The 13782-nt window shown below is 55.4% G+C and overlaps 2 protein-coding genes and 1 long non-coding RNA gene across 4 annotated transcripts in view; 2 read left to right on the top strand and 1 right to left on the bottom strand.

Annotated features, from left to right (window-relative positions):
* Positions 1-13782, top strand: part of LOC106700651 (uncharacterized) — a 194254-nt gene that overhangs the window by 105837 nt on the left and 74635 nt on the right. The gene's annotated exons all lie outside the window — the stretch shown is intronic.
* On the bottom strand, positions 106-1752 carry SPRN (shadow of prion protein). Of its 2 annotated transcripts, none has more exons than XM_070363795.1 (2): positions 1623-1752; positions 106-897 (listed from the first exon to the last, which is right to left on the bottom strand). In XM_070363795.1, the coding sequence occupies exon 2, from the start codon at positions 879-881 to the stop codon at positions 450-452; it is 432 nt and encodes a 143-aa protein (XP_070219896.1). In that variant the 5' UTR covers positions 882-897; positions 1623-1752; the 3' UTR covers positions 106-449. The 2 variants fall into 2 exon arrangements, with proteins under 2 accessions (XP_070219896.1, XP_070219897.1); XM_070363796.1 differs by having other exon boundaries at positions 106-1381; positions 1623-1747.
* LOC138985829 (uncharacterized) overlaps positions 861-13782 on the top strand; it is a 55973-nt gene continuing 43051 nt past the window's right edge. The window contains exon 1 of the long non-coding RNA XR_011462789.1: positions 861-973. This is a non-coding gene — a long non-coding RNA (uncharacterized lncRNA). The remainder of the gene's footprint in view (positions 974-13782) is intronic.

The following is a 13782-nucleotide window of genomic DNA, read 5'->3' as shown; positions in this document are numbered from 1 at the left end:
GCACCATGTCCTCTGGGCTGTGGCAGAACCAGCCCAGCCTGAGGGCCCGCCTCCCTGCCAGGTGGTCAGCACCGTCCTCAGCACTCAAGTGTCCAGGGTGGGCTCAGAGGAGCTGGGGTGGCCTGAATAGCCTGTGGAGTGGTAGGCGCCCGGCCAGCGTGGACCAGTGCGGGAACCGCAGGACCCCTGCCGTTCTGGCTTGGGGGGACTAACCCCAGCAGGAGGCAGGGTATCCTGGGGCTGCTGGGCCGCTGGCCCCCTGGGAGGATGTGAGATGGGGAGGGGCTCCGACGGGAGGTGTCACAGCTTCAGGCCGAGGGGCCAGAGCTGCCCACACTGCTCTAGGCTCCTGGCTGTGGGCAGGGGAGGGGAGGGGCGATCGGGGCCGCGGGGCCTGGGAGGAGGGCACAGGCTGGGGGCGGCTCTGGCCCTGATGCGCCCGGCCCAGCCTAGGGCCGCAGCAGCCGCAGGGCGCCCAGGGCCCCGCCCAGCAGTGGGCAGAGGTGCCTGTGGCCTGTGGGCCCCGTGCCTGAGGTCCACGCCCAGTAGCTGTAGACGCCTCTCCCCGTTCCGTTGCTGCCGGGCGCTCCGTCCTCTGCATCCTCCGGGCCAAGCTCCGCCGGCCCCGCGGCCCTCCTCCAGCTCGAGCCCGCAGCCAGGCCTGCGGCTGCCCCCGCCGCGGCCCCCGCCGCCGCCCCCGCGGCCACGCGCATTGAGGAGCCGGCGTAGCGGGGCGCTGGCCTCACACGCACCCTCGCGGCGCCGCGCCCGCCACGGGCGCTGCCACGGGCCCCACCGCGGCCACCCTTGGCTGCACTGCCGTCGCAGAGGAAGGTGGCCGCTAGCAGCAGAGCCCAGCACACGGCGGCCGCCCAATTCATGTTCCTGGAGCAGAACCTGCAGGACGGAGAAGGAGATCTCAGCTTCCGTGAGGACGGGGCACTCAGGAGCTGGGAACAGAGGACTTGGGGAGGTAGGGAGGTGCTCGGGGCCCGGGCACAGGGAGCTCAGCGGTCAGGGGCGGGCTGGGCATTGGGTGGTACACGGGGCCTCGCCTGCTGGAGGAGTGGGGAGTGGGCTGGGGCGGGCTGGGGGCAGGCCTGCCTGAGGATTAGGGCCTGGGGCCTCGGGCGGGGATGGGGGTCTTGTTCAGTAGCCGGGAAGGGGCTGGTGGGGGTGAGGGTTCTGCAGTGGGGTTATTCTGTGTGGAGCGTGGAGTGTGGGCAGAGGAAGGGGCTTGCGAGCCCCCTGCGGTTGAGGGCGCTCAGGCCTGCGGAGGGGGCTCCATGTGTGGGCCGCTCCAGGGCTTGCAGGCCCACCGGCCACCGTGGGGTGAGGCTGCGTCTCCAGGTCCGAGGGCCCAAAGGAAGCGGGTGAGGGTCTGGAAGAGGGGCCAGCAGGGAGCCTCGGTCGCTTTCCCAGGCCCCTCCCCGGGCTCCGGGGCCGCAGCCCCACCCCGGGCAGGGTCCAGCCTGGCGCCCCCTCCCGCGCGCTCCGCCTCGCGCTCCGCCCCTCCCGCTACCGCCTGGCTCGCAGCTGGGCCGGGGACCAGAGGCGACCCCTGGGCGGCGGCTCCACCCGCCTCCCGGCCCCAGACGCGCCCCCCCACCGCCCGGTCTTACCAGCCGCGGGCCTCGGGCAGAACCGCGGCGGCTCCGAGGACCGCGGCCCGAGCGGAAGGGGGGCTGTGGCGGAGACCTGGCCGGCGCTGCCGAGCGGAGCGGGGATGTGCGTGCGGCCTCCGCCCTTGGCGTGGGGCGGGCAGACGCGGAGGCTCATCCCCGGGACGGGAGGGAGGGGACAGGGGCGGGCCTTCGCAGGCGCAGCCCCCCTCTGCCCAGCACCCCCCCACTCGCCGCCCGGTCCTCCATCCCTTGCGCACCCCAACCCTGACTGGTCCCCCGATACCAGTCAGCCCCACGGTCTTCAGCACCTCGCACCCCCAGCTCCACCGCATCCGTCCTCACCCCAACTTCGCACACTCCGTCCCCTCACCCCCCCACCCTCCGGCCTGACCCCAAGCCCTATCTCCCTCACATCCTCTCCAGTTCCTCTTTCCCTCCATTTCCCGGGGGTGTGTCCACACGGGCCCCTGACCGCAGGGCCCAGAGAGGAGAGGATGGCTCTCCAGGGCGTCCCAGACCCAGAGCAGCACCAGCCCTAGCAGGCCCCCTTCCAGGCCTGGGAAAGGGGAGCCGGGACCCCTCTTCCCACCTCCAGGGCTGCCGCTCAGGTTCCTCCAGGGCCCTGCAGGCAGCCCCACCATCTGTAACCCGACTGCTCCAGCTAGCGGGCCTCCAGGTCCCCGCTGGATTGGACCCCTGGGCCTGGCTCTGTCTTGCTTTCCAAGGTTTGTCTGTCCTCGAGTCTCCTCCCGGCCCCCTCCCAACCCCAGACTCTAGGCCTCGCCTGAGCCGCTCCCCCTGGGGACACCGGCTCTCACGGTGTCAGGAGTGCACGGTGCCGCAGAGGCCTCTGTGACACCGTCTCTCTCCGCATCTGTTCGATCCTGTGGTCCCTGAAGGCTCAGCGCCGCCGCGTCGTCCCACGCTGTCCTGGGCCAGGGGCCTCGCCTGAGGCACCTGCTGGCCCTGGGCCTCGGGCTGCTGTGGCTATGCGGGATGGGAGAGGCGGGGCTCGTCCAAGGCTTGCATCCTCTGGTGGACTCCCTGGTCCCACGCACAGAACAGCCCCAGTGAGTTGCTCACCTCCAGGAAACAAGGGCACTTCTCTGAGGAGATCAGGATGCCGCGTGGGGCCTGCGGGGAGGTCACCACTGTGGCCTCTCAGCACCGTTCCCCTGCTCCAGTGTGTCCCCTGGGAGCCCACCTTCTCTTATTTTTGCCCATGGGGTCTGACTGTGACTGCCCACTCCCTGGCCCTGGGAGGGGATGTGGCACGCCTTCCTGGCCGCACGGACCTGCTTCCCAGGGCAGGGCCGGGCCTGGGCCCTCTCCTGGGGCACTGAGAGTCGGGAACAGTCTCACATGTGGCTCCACTGCACAGAGCCCAGAGCCGGAGCGGGCAGGCAGGCCAGGGGCAGTGAGGGGCGTGCCCCCTCGGCCTCCCGGTCGGGCAGTGCCACAGCTGACACCGGGCACCTTCCCTGTCACCTGCGCTCAGAGGGCCCCCAGCCCAGGGACATGCCTGCTCCCTTGTTCTCAAGGGTCCTGCCTGACGGCTCCCAGACAGGCTTCCTGTTAAAGTGTCAATAGCAGCCAGCATTTATCAGACGTTTGAGGAAAGTCTGTAGCACAATAAAGACCACAGCAAAGAAAAGGGGGAAAAGGCTCAAGAAGTTTGAGGAATTAGAGAAAAACCTAAAAAAGCAAAAATAATCCATAGGCTCAGAAAGACTGGGGGAGATACTGTGTTTGTATAAGAACAGGAGGCTAGGACAGAGGTCCAGACTAAGTAAGAACTTCTGAAAACAAGGTTGCAAAAAGCCAACAGAACTGAATTACAAAGTGAAGGACATTTTTTTAGGTGAACAGAAACAAGACGGCAGATATAAGAGAAAGGGCGTGGTTTTGGACTGAGTCTGATGGAGTCCCCCTTCAAAGGCAGAGGGTCAAGGGCACTCCGCGAGAGGAGCCATGGAGGGAGGCTAATGATCCCTTTCATGAGGAGCTAAGCCTTATCTGTTGAAATGTGAGGGAAGCACAGGAAACAATTTAGACTATTTTATGTTTAAATATTAACATGAAAAATTCAAATGAAATACTAGCCACTGGGACTTCCCTAGTGGGAAGACGTTGCATTTCAATGCAGGGGTGAAGTTTCGACCCTTAGTTGGGGACCTGGGATCCCACATGCCTCATGCCCAAAAAACCAAAACATAAAAACAAATATTAGCCATTGAGCCCAACAGTACATTAAAAGCAGGTCGTCACTCTCAGGTCCAGGTGGTTTCAAGTCTGTGGACACACTTTACTCATTGCTGCACAAAGGGAGAAAAACACTCATGATTTTCTCAGAAAAAGAAGACGGCACATTTCATTTCTTTTTTTGTTTGTTTTTCAGTTTTTTTGATTATGAAAATGTATTCCTGTTGTGCCTTCACTCCCAACACACGACCCTGGTCCTCCTTCTTCCCTTCATGTTTGCTGCTCAGTCGCTTGGTCGTGTCTGACTGCCCCGCCACGGGCCGCAGCACTCCAGGCCTCCCTGGCCTTCACCATCACCAGAACTCGTTCAAACCCACGTCCACTGAGTCAGTGGTGCTATCCAGCCATCTCATCCTCTGTCGCCCCCTTCTCCTCCTGCCGTCAGTCTTTCCCAGCATCATGGTCTTTTCCAATGAGTCAGTTCTTTGCATCTACTGGTCTCATCGGTGGCCATGGAGCTTCCCGGCAGGATGAAGATGTGCCACAGTCCACAGGCCTGAGCAAAAACGAGCCATTTCTTAATTTTTAAATGTCTTTTTTTAAAGTTTTTTTTAATTGAAATATATTTGACACGTAAAAAAGTGAAGAGGAACTAAAGAGCCTCCTGGTGAGAGTGAGAGGGGAGAGTGAGAGTGAGAGGGGAGAGTGAGAGTGAGAGGGGAGAGTGAGAGTGAGAGGGGAGAGGGGAGACGGCCTAAAGAGCCTCCTGGTGAGAGTGAGAGGGGAGAGGAAACGGCTTAAAGAGCCTCCTGGTGAGAGTGAGAGGGGAGGGGAAACGGCCTAAAGAGCCTCCTGGTGAGAGTGAGAGGGGAGAGGGGAAACGGCCTAAAGAGCCTCCTGGTGAGAGTGAGGGGAGAGGGGAAACGGCCTAAAGAGCCTCCTGGTGAGAGTGAGAGGGGAGAGGGGAAACGGCCTAAAGAGCCTCCTGGTGAGAGTGAGAGGGGAGAGGGGAAACGGCCTAAAGAGCCTCCTGGTGAGAGTGAGAGGGGAGAGGGGAAACGTTGGCTTAAAGCTCAACATTCAGAAAACCATGAAGACCATGGCATCTGGTCCCATCACTTCATGGGAAATAGATGGGGGAACAGTGGAAACAGTGGCAGACTTTATTTTGGGGGGCTCCAAAATCACTGCAGATGGTGACTGCAGCCATGAAATTAAAAGACGCTTACTCCTTGGAAGGAAAGTTATGATCAACTTAGACAGCATATTAAAAAGCAGAGACATTACTTTGCCAACAAAGGTCCGTCTAGTCAAGGCTATGGTTTTTCCAGTAGTCATGTATGGATGTGAGTGTTAGACTATAAAGAAAGCTGAGTGCTGAAGAATTGATGCTTTTGAACTGTGGTGTTGGAGAAGACTCTTGAGAGTCCCTTGGACTGCAAGGAGATCCAACCAGTCCATCCAAAAAGAGACCAGTCCTGGGTGTTCATTGGAAGGACTGATGTTGAAGCTGAAGCTCCAATACTTTGGCCACCTTATGCGAAGAACTAACCCATTTGAAAAGACCCTGATGCTGGGAAAGATTGAGGGCAGGAGGAGAAGGGGACGACAGAGGATGAGATGGTTGGATGTCATCACTGACTCAATGGACATGAGTTTGGGTAGACTCGGGCAGTTGGTGATGGACAGGGAGGCCTGGCGTGCTGCAATTCATGGGGTCGCAAAGAGTCGGACATGACTGAGTGGCTGAACTGAACTGAACTGACACATAACATTTTGTAAATTTAAGATGTCCACCATGTTGATCTGATACACTTACATATTGTTATGTGATTTGATTTGATTTCCATCAACATTCATTTGTGGGGGAAAATGCCAAGAAAGCTAGTCATAGAAATGACTTTTTAAACTTGATTAAAGCTATATTTCAGATAAACCCTCAGCAGATATCATATTTAGTGGAGAGCCTTTAAATATGTTTTGTCAAAAATTATGAGCAAGGAACGCTTCCTACTTTCACCACTTCTGTTGATCACAGGCCTGAGCCCAGGAGACAGCCGTGCCCTGGAGAAGCTGTGGACTCTGTGGTTGACCATTCACCCCCAACGCCCGGAACTGGGGAGCCCTCGCCTCTGCAGAGCGGGGGAAGCAGAGTGTGCTCTGAGGGTGCTGGGCAGGGCTCTGTTCCCCAAGGAGGGGCCGCAGAGCCCGCACATCTCCCCTCCCCTTCCTCCGCTGAGGACTGCGGCCTCGGTGCTGGGAGCTGCTGCCGCCCTCTGAGGACTGTAGGCTGGACACGTAGGCCAGAGGGTGGGTGGAAGGTGGGGAGGGGCGTTCTGGGTCCAAGGTGCTCAGTGGGGCTGCTCCGTTTGCCGTGCACTGCCCACAGCCTGACTGCTTGTCCCCGTTGGTGCAAGAGATTGCTACCTGCATATTTTGTGACTGCAGCTGCATGAGTGTCTTATGGCAGATAAAACTTATGGTAGAAGGTCTCTACCAAAACAAGAAATAGTAGAAGATAAAATGCCATTCACAGTAACAATGGACTCTATAAAAAACCTCCCAGAATGCAAAGGATCTTTATGGCAAAAATAAACAGATCATTAAGGAACATAAAGGAAGACCCGCATAAATGGGAGAAACAGAGGCAGCGCAGCTGGGCACCCGCCTGGGCCTCCTTCAGACTCAGCCCTAGGTGAGTGTGCGATTCCAGTAAGAATCTCAGCAGAGTTCTTAAAGGAACCTACTGTTGACTGAATTGTGGCCTCACCATTCATATTTTGAAATCCTGTCCCCAGCACCTAAGAATGTGATTATATTTGGAGATGGGTCTTTACAGAGGTTAAAAAAGTTGAAGTCATCAGCGTGGTCCTGACCCAATATGACTAGTGTCCTTATAAGAGGGGATGAGAGGAGATTGGGTCACAGACACCCACCCAGGGATGACCACATGAGGGTGGCTGGTTACAAGCCATGGGTATGGGCCTCAGAGGAAACCAACGCTGCTGCTGCTAAGTCGCTTCAGTCGTGTCCGACTCTGCGACCCCATAGACGGCAGCCCACCAGGCTCCCCCGTCCCTGGGATTCTCCAGGCAAGAACACTGGAGTGGGTTGCCATTTCCTTCTCCAATGCAGGAAAGTGAAAAGTGAAAGTGAAGTTGCTCAGTCATGTCTGACTCTTAGCGACCCCATGGACTGCAGCCCACCAGGCTCCTCCATCCATGGGATTTTCCAGGCAAGAGTACTGGAGTGGGGTGCCATTGCCTTCTCCGAAACCAGTGCTGCTGATACCTTATCTCAGATTCCAGGCTCCAGAATTGTGAGAAAATGAATTTCTGGTGTATAAGCCAGCCTGTCCGTGGTACTGTTTTTTCCCTGTGCCTTATAGCTTGTGGGATCTTAGATCCCCAGCCAAGGACTGAAGCACAGAACCTAACCACTGTACTGCCAGAGACGTCCCTGTGGTACTCTGTTATGGCAGCCCAAGCAAACTAAGGAACTCAGGGGCTCATACAAAAAGATAAAAGTCAAATTTAAACAAATTTTGAAAAAGCAGTTCAAAGAAGAGGGATTCACCACGCCAGATATTAAGAACTTGCAGACACCATGGTGACAAAGCAATCTAGACAGAAGACAGACCAGTACAGAAAGCAGGTTGTCAGGGACAGAACGCAGGAGCTTGTACATGTGCACAGGAAAGAAACAAGACTGGGAATTTGATAGAGAAAAGGGAGACTGTGAGAAGAACCAGATAGAAATTCTAAAACTAAAGTACATCAGAGAGCCGAGCCCGGCTCATCCGGGGCTGAGGAGCTGTCCCCTGCTCTGGTGCTGAAGTTCCCTGAAAGTGGCAGCTGGCACCTTTGAAGTTTGGCTGCTGCTACTGTGTCTCAGGATGAGGGAGGAGGAGAGGAGCTCGCTGGCTGTGCTGGTGGGAGAGAGCTGTGGCCCACCTGGTGCGTGGGCTGGTGGCGGTGAGCAGATGACAGGGTGGGAGGGTTTGAAGTTCCTCCTCCTGCCGCTGGTGCTAGGAGGGGCCGGGAGCCCAGTGGAGTTTGGCCAGGGCCTCATGGATGTCATGGTTCCGGAGGCAGTAGATGATGGGGTTGAGCAGTGGGGTCACAATGGAGTAGACCACAGATACCAGTTTGTTGAGGTCAAAGGAGCTGATGGCGTGAGGCCGGGCGTTCATGAAGATGGTGGTGGTGCAGAAGAGGGCCACCAGCATCAGGTGGGAAGCACAGGTGGAGAAGGCCTTCTGGCGGCCAGCCGCTCCTGGGATCCTCAGAACCGTGGCCACGATGTGGGTGTAGGAGATCACAGTCGCCAGCAGGGAGGTGGCGAGCACAGCGAGGGCTGCCACGAAGTCCAGCACCTTGATGGTGGCGGTGTCAGAGCAGGAGAGCTGCAGCAGGGGTGAGATGTCACAGAAAAAGTGGTTGAGGACGTTGGGGCCGCAGAACCTGAGGCGGGAGATGAGAGCCGTGGACATGCAGGAGGCTAGGAAGCCACCCAGCCAGGCACCGAGGGCCAGGTGCAGGCAGAGCCTCGAGTCCATGATGGCTGGGTAGTGCAGGGGGTGACAGATGGCCAGGTACCGGTCACAGGCCATGGTGGCCAGGAGGAAGCACTCGGAGGAGCCAAGGGAGAGGAAGAGGAAGAGTTGGGTGAGGCAGCCTGAGAAGGAGATCGTCCTTGCTGAGGCCGAGAGGCCAGCCAGCAGCTTGGGGATGGTGACTGAGGTGTAGAGGGTCTCCGGCACTGACAGATTGGCCAGGAAGAAGTACATGGGTGTGTGCAGTCGACAGCTGGCTCTGATGGTCACCATAACGACCAGGTTCTCCAGGATGGTCACCATGTAGATGGTGAGGAATGACCCGAATAGCAGCCCCCGCACGTGGCACAGCTCTGGGAAGCCCAGCAGGATGAACTCTGTCACTGACGTCTCCGTGGAATTGCTCATAGCCTTCTTGGCAGGGAGGTCACTTCTGAGCGCCTTGGAACAGTGGAGAGAGGCAGGTGTGATGTGTGCTGGGCAGGGGACTGGGTCCTGAGAGCTGGGTGGGGGCACCATAACCCCTTCTCAAAGTTGCTGCAGCACTGACCACCCCCCATCCTTAACCCAACACACACTTCACCCTGAGCAAACCGCTGGCAGGGGGGCCCCACCTGCACACAAGTGAGCACAAGCATACCTCTCACATCCACTCTCACGTGGAAGCTCTCAGGTGTGCACTGCTGCCTGTCCCAGCACTGTGCACACAGCCACATGTGGGAGTGTGCATGCCCACACGCACACACACACACCTAAGTGCATGCCGGTGCACACACACCCAGGCACAATGCACACATGCACACACCCAGGTGCACTCCTGCACACACCCCCAGGCGCATGCACACGCACACATTCAGATTCACACACACACCCATGTACACGCACACACACAGGCCCGCGTGTGCACACTGCAGGGGAGGAGGCCCGCTCTGTGTGCTTGGAGTGCTGTCCTAGCTGTGTGTCCCCGGGCTCCCTGGCCTTCTCCATGTGGGCCCCAGAGCACTGCTTCTCCTCACTGTTCTCTGGCCAGGGCTGCTCATCCTCAGGAAGGACACCACTTCCATCAGAAGGCCAGTGGGATCTCCAGGTCTGAGCAAAATCTGGGCCTCAGATTTGTGGGCCTGGGGCTGGGGGTGGGGGGAGGGTTCATCCCCACATTTGGTTTCCCCACGTGGACCTGTCTTGAGCTGGCCTGAGGTCTGTATCCTGTGTTTTCTGAGCTTGAAAGTGGCCTTTCGGAGACGGTGGAAGTGGTCCACTCAGAGCCTTTCAGGGGCCGGGTGGTTTGGGACTTTTAGGCCAGGACATCCAGGAGCTGGGTGTCTGAAGGATGGGTAGGCAGCAGGGAGGCGGCAGGCTGGGGCAGAGCTGGTTCCCGGCCAGCAGGCCCGGCCTCCGGGGCTTCCACGCCTCCTCAGCCCCTCCCCTCACCGGCAGGACCAGGGAGCCCCGTGGGAGGTGGAGGGGATTCCCGGGGCAGGTGGAATTCTTGGGCGACGCTCAGCCTCTTCCTCCTATGTTTACCTGTCCTGCACAGAGGCTGAACCGTGGTGCTCCTGTCTCACCTCGAAGGGGCTCGGGGACCCCCACTGACAGCAGTGGTGCTCAGCCCTGTGGGGAGGGGCTGTAGGAAGGCCCTGGGGGTGCAGGGGGGGGAGCAGAGAGAATGGAGGGTGCCCCAGTCTCTGGGGATATGAGACCATCAGCGACGTGGCAGAAGAGGCTGAGCCTGCAAAGGGTCTGCAGAACCTGGGTTGGTGCCAGTCTGGACCCAGGGCATCAGAGCTGGGGCTCCAGGAGGCCTCCTCTCTGGGCCGAGCGGTTTGGTGGTGTGTGTCAGGGGAACTCGGAAAGCCTGCCCCTCTAGCACCCCCAAGCCCTTTGCTTTGAGACCAGCCTCCCTTCCCCTCTCCTCGCTGAAGGTGCACCTCCACGTCTCTGCAGGTCTCCAGCCAGGGCCTGGAGAAGCATGCCGAGTCTCCCCCGCTTGCCTTGTGGCCAGGTGGCTTTTATGGTGCTCATTAGTGGCCTTGCCACCCCCCTGGCTTCCTGGAGGACTTTAATTGAGATTTCTCACCCCTGTGGGACTCTCAGAGCAATCTGCAGGGTCCCCAGGGGGAATGTAAGAAGGGAATATGAAGTAAAGGGTGGGGGCTTCCCGCCTTCCCCTCGGGACAAACAGTCTGGCCTGCTGCCTGCCTTCCAGGTGCCCTGGCCCTGGTGAGGCCCATCCTGAGACTCTCAGCCTCAAGGCCCTTTCCTGAGGTTCAAAGGGGAGTGGATGCTACCCAGTAGCATTCATTTTATTTCCTTCCCACACTTGGCATTTATCTATTCATTTAGTTGTAAAATAATGGAACTCTTGTAAACCTATTCTCAACTCGAGACCTAGGAAGTGGCTACTAAGTGGCCCCAGCTTCCCCCCACTCTCCAGGGACCACTCGTGGGGTTCCCCTGCTGCCTGAAGCATTTTAATTATAGATATCGCTTAGTTTTGCTTGTGTGCAAACGCTATGACAAAGGGTCTCATGCTGCCTGCTGTCTTCTGGGTCTTGCTTTTTTGTACGAAGAGCCTTTCTCTTCTTGGTAGCTGTTCTGCATTCATTCTGACACCTGAGCAGTAACGTTCTGCCATGTCCGCCTGCGTCACAGTTGGTGACCTCGACCTTTGGGCACAGCCCCTGAGCGCCACGCACCAGGATTTCTCTTGGAGCTACACGGACGAGCGGGAGCGCTGGGGGTGAACTTCACATGCAAGGTGACGAGAAAATGCCAAGTTCTCTCCTCAGAGTGGCTGTGTGACTTACACTCCTACAATTGAACCACATCCTTTCCAACAGATGGTGTGGTGGATTTCCTAATCTCTGCCAATGTAGAGGGTAAAAATAGTGTTGCACTATGAATTGCCTCTCTCTGCTGCACTTGGCATGGTTAGTGTCAATGAGGGTTTCTGCTTCTGTGAGATGCCTGTGAGTGTGTGTCTTTTGCCCATTTCTCTCCACATTTTACTTATTGATTTGCAGGAGTTCTTTATACACTCTTTTCTAAATTTCTTTATTGAGGTTTAATTTACACAGTGAAGTGCACAGATCTTAGATGCTAAGTTTGGTGAATTTTGATGAATGCACAGATGTGTGAACCTGCACCTCATCAAGATACAAACTTCCTTCAGCTTAGAAGCACCCTGCACGCTCCTTCCCAGTCAACCCTTCACCCCCCACTTCGAGGCAACGCTGCTCTGAGTCTTTTCTTCGTGGATTACTTATTTTCTAGACTGTGACAGAACGGAACCATCCAGTACCCCCTCTCTGTCTGGCTTCTGTCAGCATGTTTTGAGGATGTGTGTTCCAGTATACGGGTAGAACATGGTTATCTGGAAGAGTGTTTTAATATTTTCAAATGTTTGGAGATTTTCTGGACGTATTTTTGTTATTGATTTACTTTAACGAGAGCACACTTGGCATGAATCTGAACCCTGTGAGTGTGAGATTCCTGTTACACTCGAGAACATGGGCCCGTGTTGGTGAGGGACCTGGGTTCACGGGTCTGTTTCTGGGTTCTGCTTCGCTCCGTTTGTCTCTGGGTTTGTCGTCTCTCTGATTCTGCACTGCCTCAATTGCGACAGCTTTGTAGGTTTGAAACCAGCTGGTGTGGATGCTCGGACTACTCTTGCTTTTCAAAATAATTTTTCCTCTTTCAGTTCCTTAGCCTTTCCGTAAATTTTAGATTCAGCTGGTTGATTTTATGCAGTGTTCTGTTGTGATTTTTATTGGAGTTGACCATAATCTAGATCAGTTTGGGGAAATTAACATCTTTACAATATCGAGTCTTCCAATCCATGAATGTGGTCTATCTCTTCATTTCTTGGTTCATCTTTGATTCCTTTCATCAGTATGTTATCATTTTTATGATGTTTTGCAAACATATTTTTCCCAGTTTATGTCTTTTCTCGTTTCTTTAAGATGACTTTTGATGAACAGAAGTCCTTGGTTTTTCAAAATTATTTTAGAACAGTTTAGATTTATAGAAAAGTTGCAAAGATAGTAAGACAGTTCCCATACATCCCACGCAGAGCTTCTCCTGACGCTGAGGTCTTACATTAGTGTGGGGGTGCATTTGTTACAATTTACGAACCAATGTGACACATTATTGTCACCTACAGTGCGCACCTTACTCGGCTCTCCTGAGTTTGCGCCCATGTCTTTCTTTCCGTGCCCGGCTCCCGTCCAGGATCGCATCGCATTCAGTTGTCATGTTCCCTTAGTTCCGCTTGGCTGTGGGCTTCGCATACTTTTTTTTTTTGACAATTTTGAGGAGTTTGGTAATCTATTTGATAGGATGTCCACAAACTGGGGCTTGTCTCATGTTGTTCTCATGATTAAACCGAGGTTATGGGTCTTTGGGAGGAAGACTGTGGAGATAAAGTGCCCTTCTCATCATGTTGTGTCTAGACCCACAGCATCAGCAGGGCCGTCACTGCTGTTGACCCTGAGCACGGGGCTCAGGCCGCGAGTCCTTTCCTGCCACGGCGCCCTCCTGCATGCACAGTGTCCTCTCTGGAAGGAGGCCGTCACATCAGCCCACATTTAAGGGTCATACTCTCCCTCCTTGAGACAGATACAGAGGTAAATGACTTGCAGTTCTTCTGCATGGAAAATTTGTCTTTTCTACCCTTTTCTTTCTTTATCCAATCATTCGTTTATATCAGTATAGACTCACGGGCATTTGTTTCATATTTTGGTTTATACTCTGATACTATTCTGATTATCTGTTGCTTGAAATATGATAGGTAGCGTTTTGAGTCTGGCTTCTTTCGTCTAGCCTGATGTTCTCAGGGTCATCCACACTGTGGCCCGAATCAGTGCTTCACTCCTTTTTGTGGCTGAATCATATGCTGTTGTAAGTGTGTGCCGCCTTCTCCTTCTCGGTACACCTCTTAGGGTTATTTGTACCTTCCGGCTGTTGTAAACAGTGCTGCTGTGGACGCTTGTGGACAAACACTTGCTTGAGTACCAGTCTTCAGTTCTCTTGGACATATATCTACGAGTGGGATGGCTGGGTCACGTGAGAATTTTATGTTTAACTTTTTGAGAAACGCCGAATTATTGTCCATAGAGGCTGCGCCATTTTATGTTCTTATCAGAAAGGTACAAGCATTCCAATTTCTCTACATTCTCACCAACACTTGATATTTTCTGTTTTTAAAAAATATATAGCTACCCTAGTGGGTGTGAAGTGGTATCTCATTGTGGTTTTTATTTGCATTTCCTTGATGACTGATGACACGAAACATCTTTCCACGTTGGCCCTCTGTACATCTTCTTTGGAGAAATGTCTATTCAAGTCCTGGCTCATTTTGGATTGGATTGTTTGTCTTTTAGTTTTTGAGTTGTAAGAGTT

Source organism: Bos mutus, chromosome 26, assembly GCF_027580195.1.
Source record: "Bos mutus isolate GX-2022 chromosome 26, NWIPB_WYAK_1.1, whole genome shotgun sequence".
Classification (NCBI taxonomy): Eukaryota; Metazoa; Chordata; class Mammalia; order Artiodactyla; family Bovidae; genus Bos; species Bos mutus.
The sequence above is the reverse complement of the archived record's forward strand: the minus strand, read 5'-3'. Positions and strand labels throughout refer to the sequence as shown.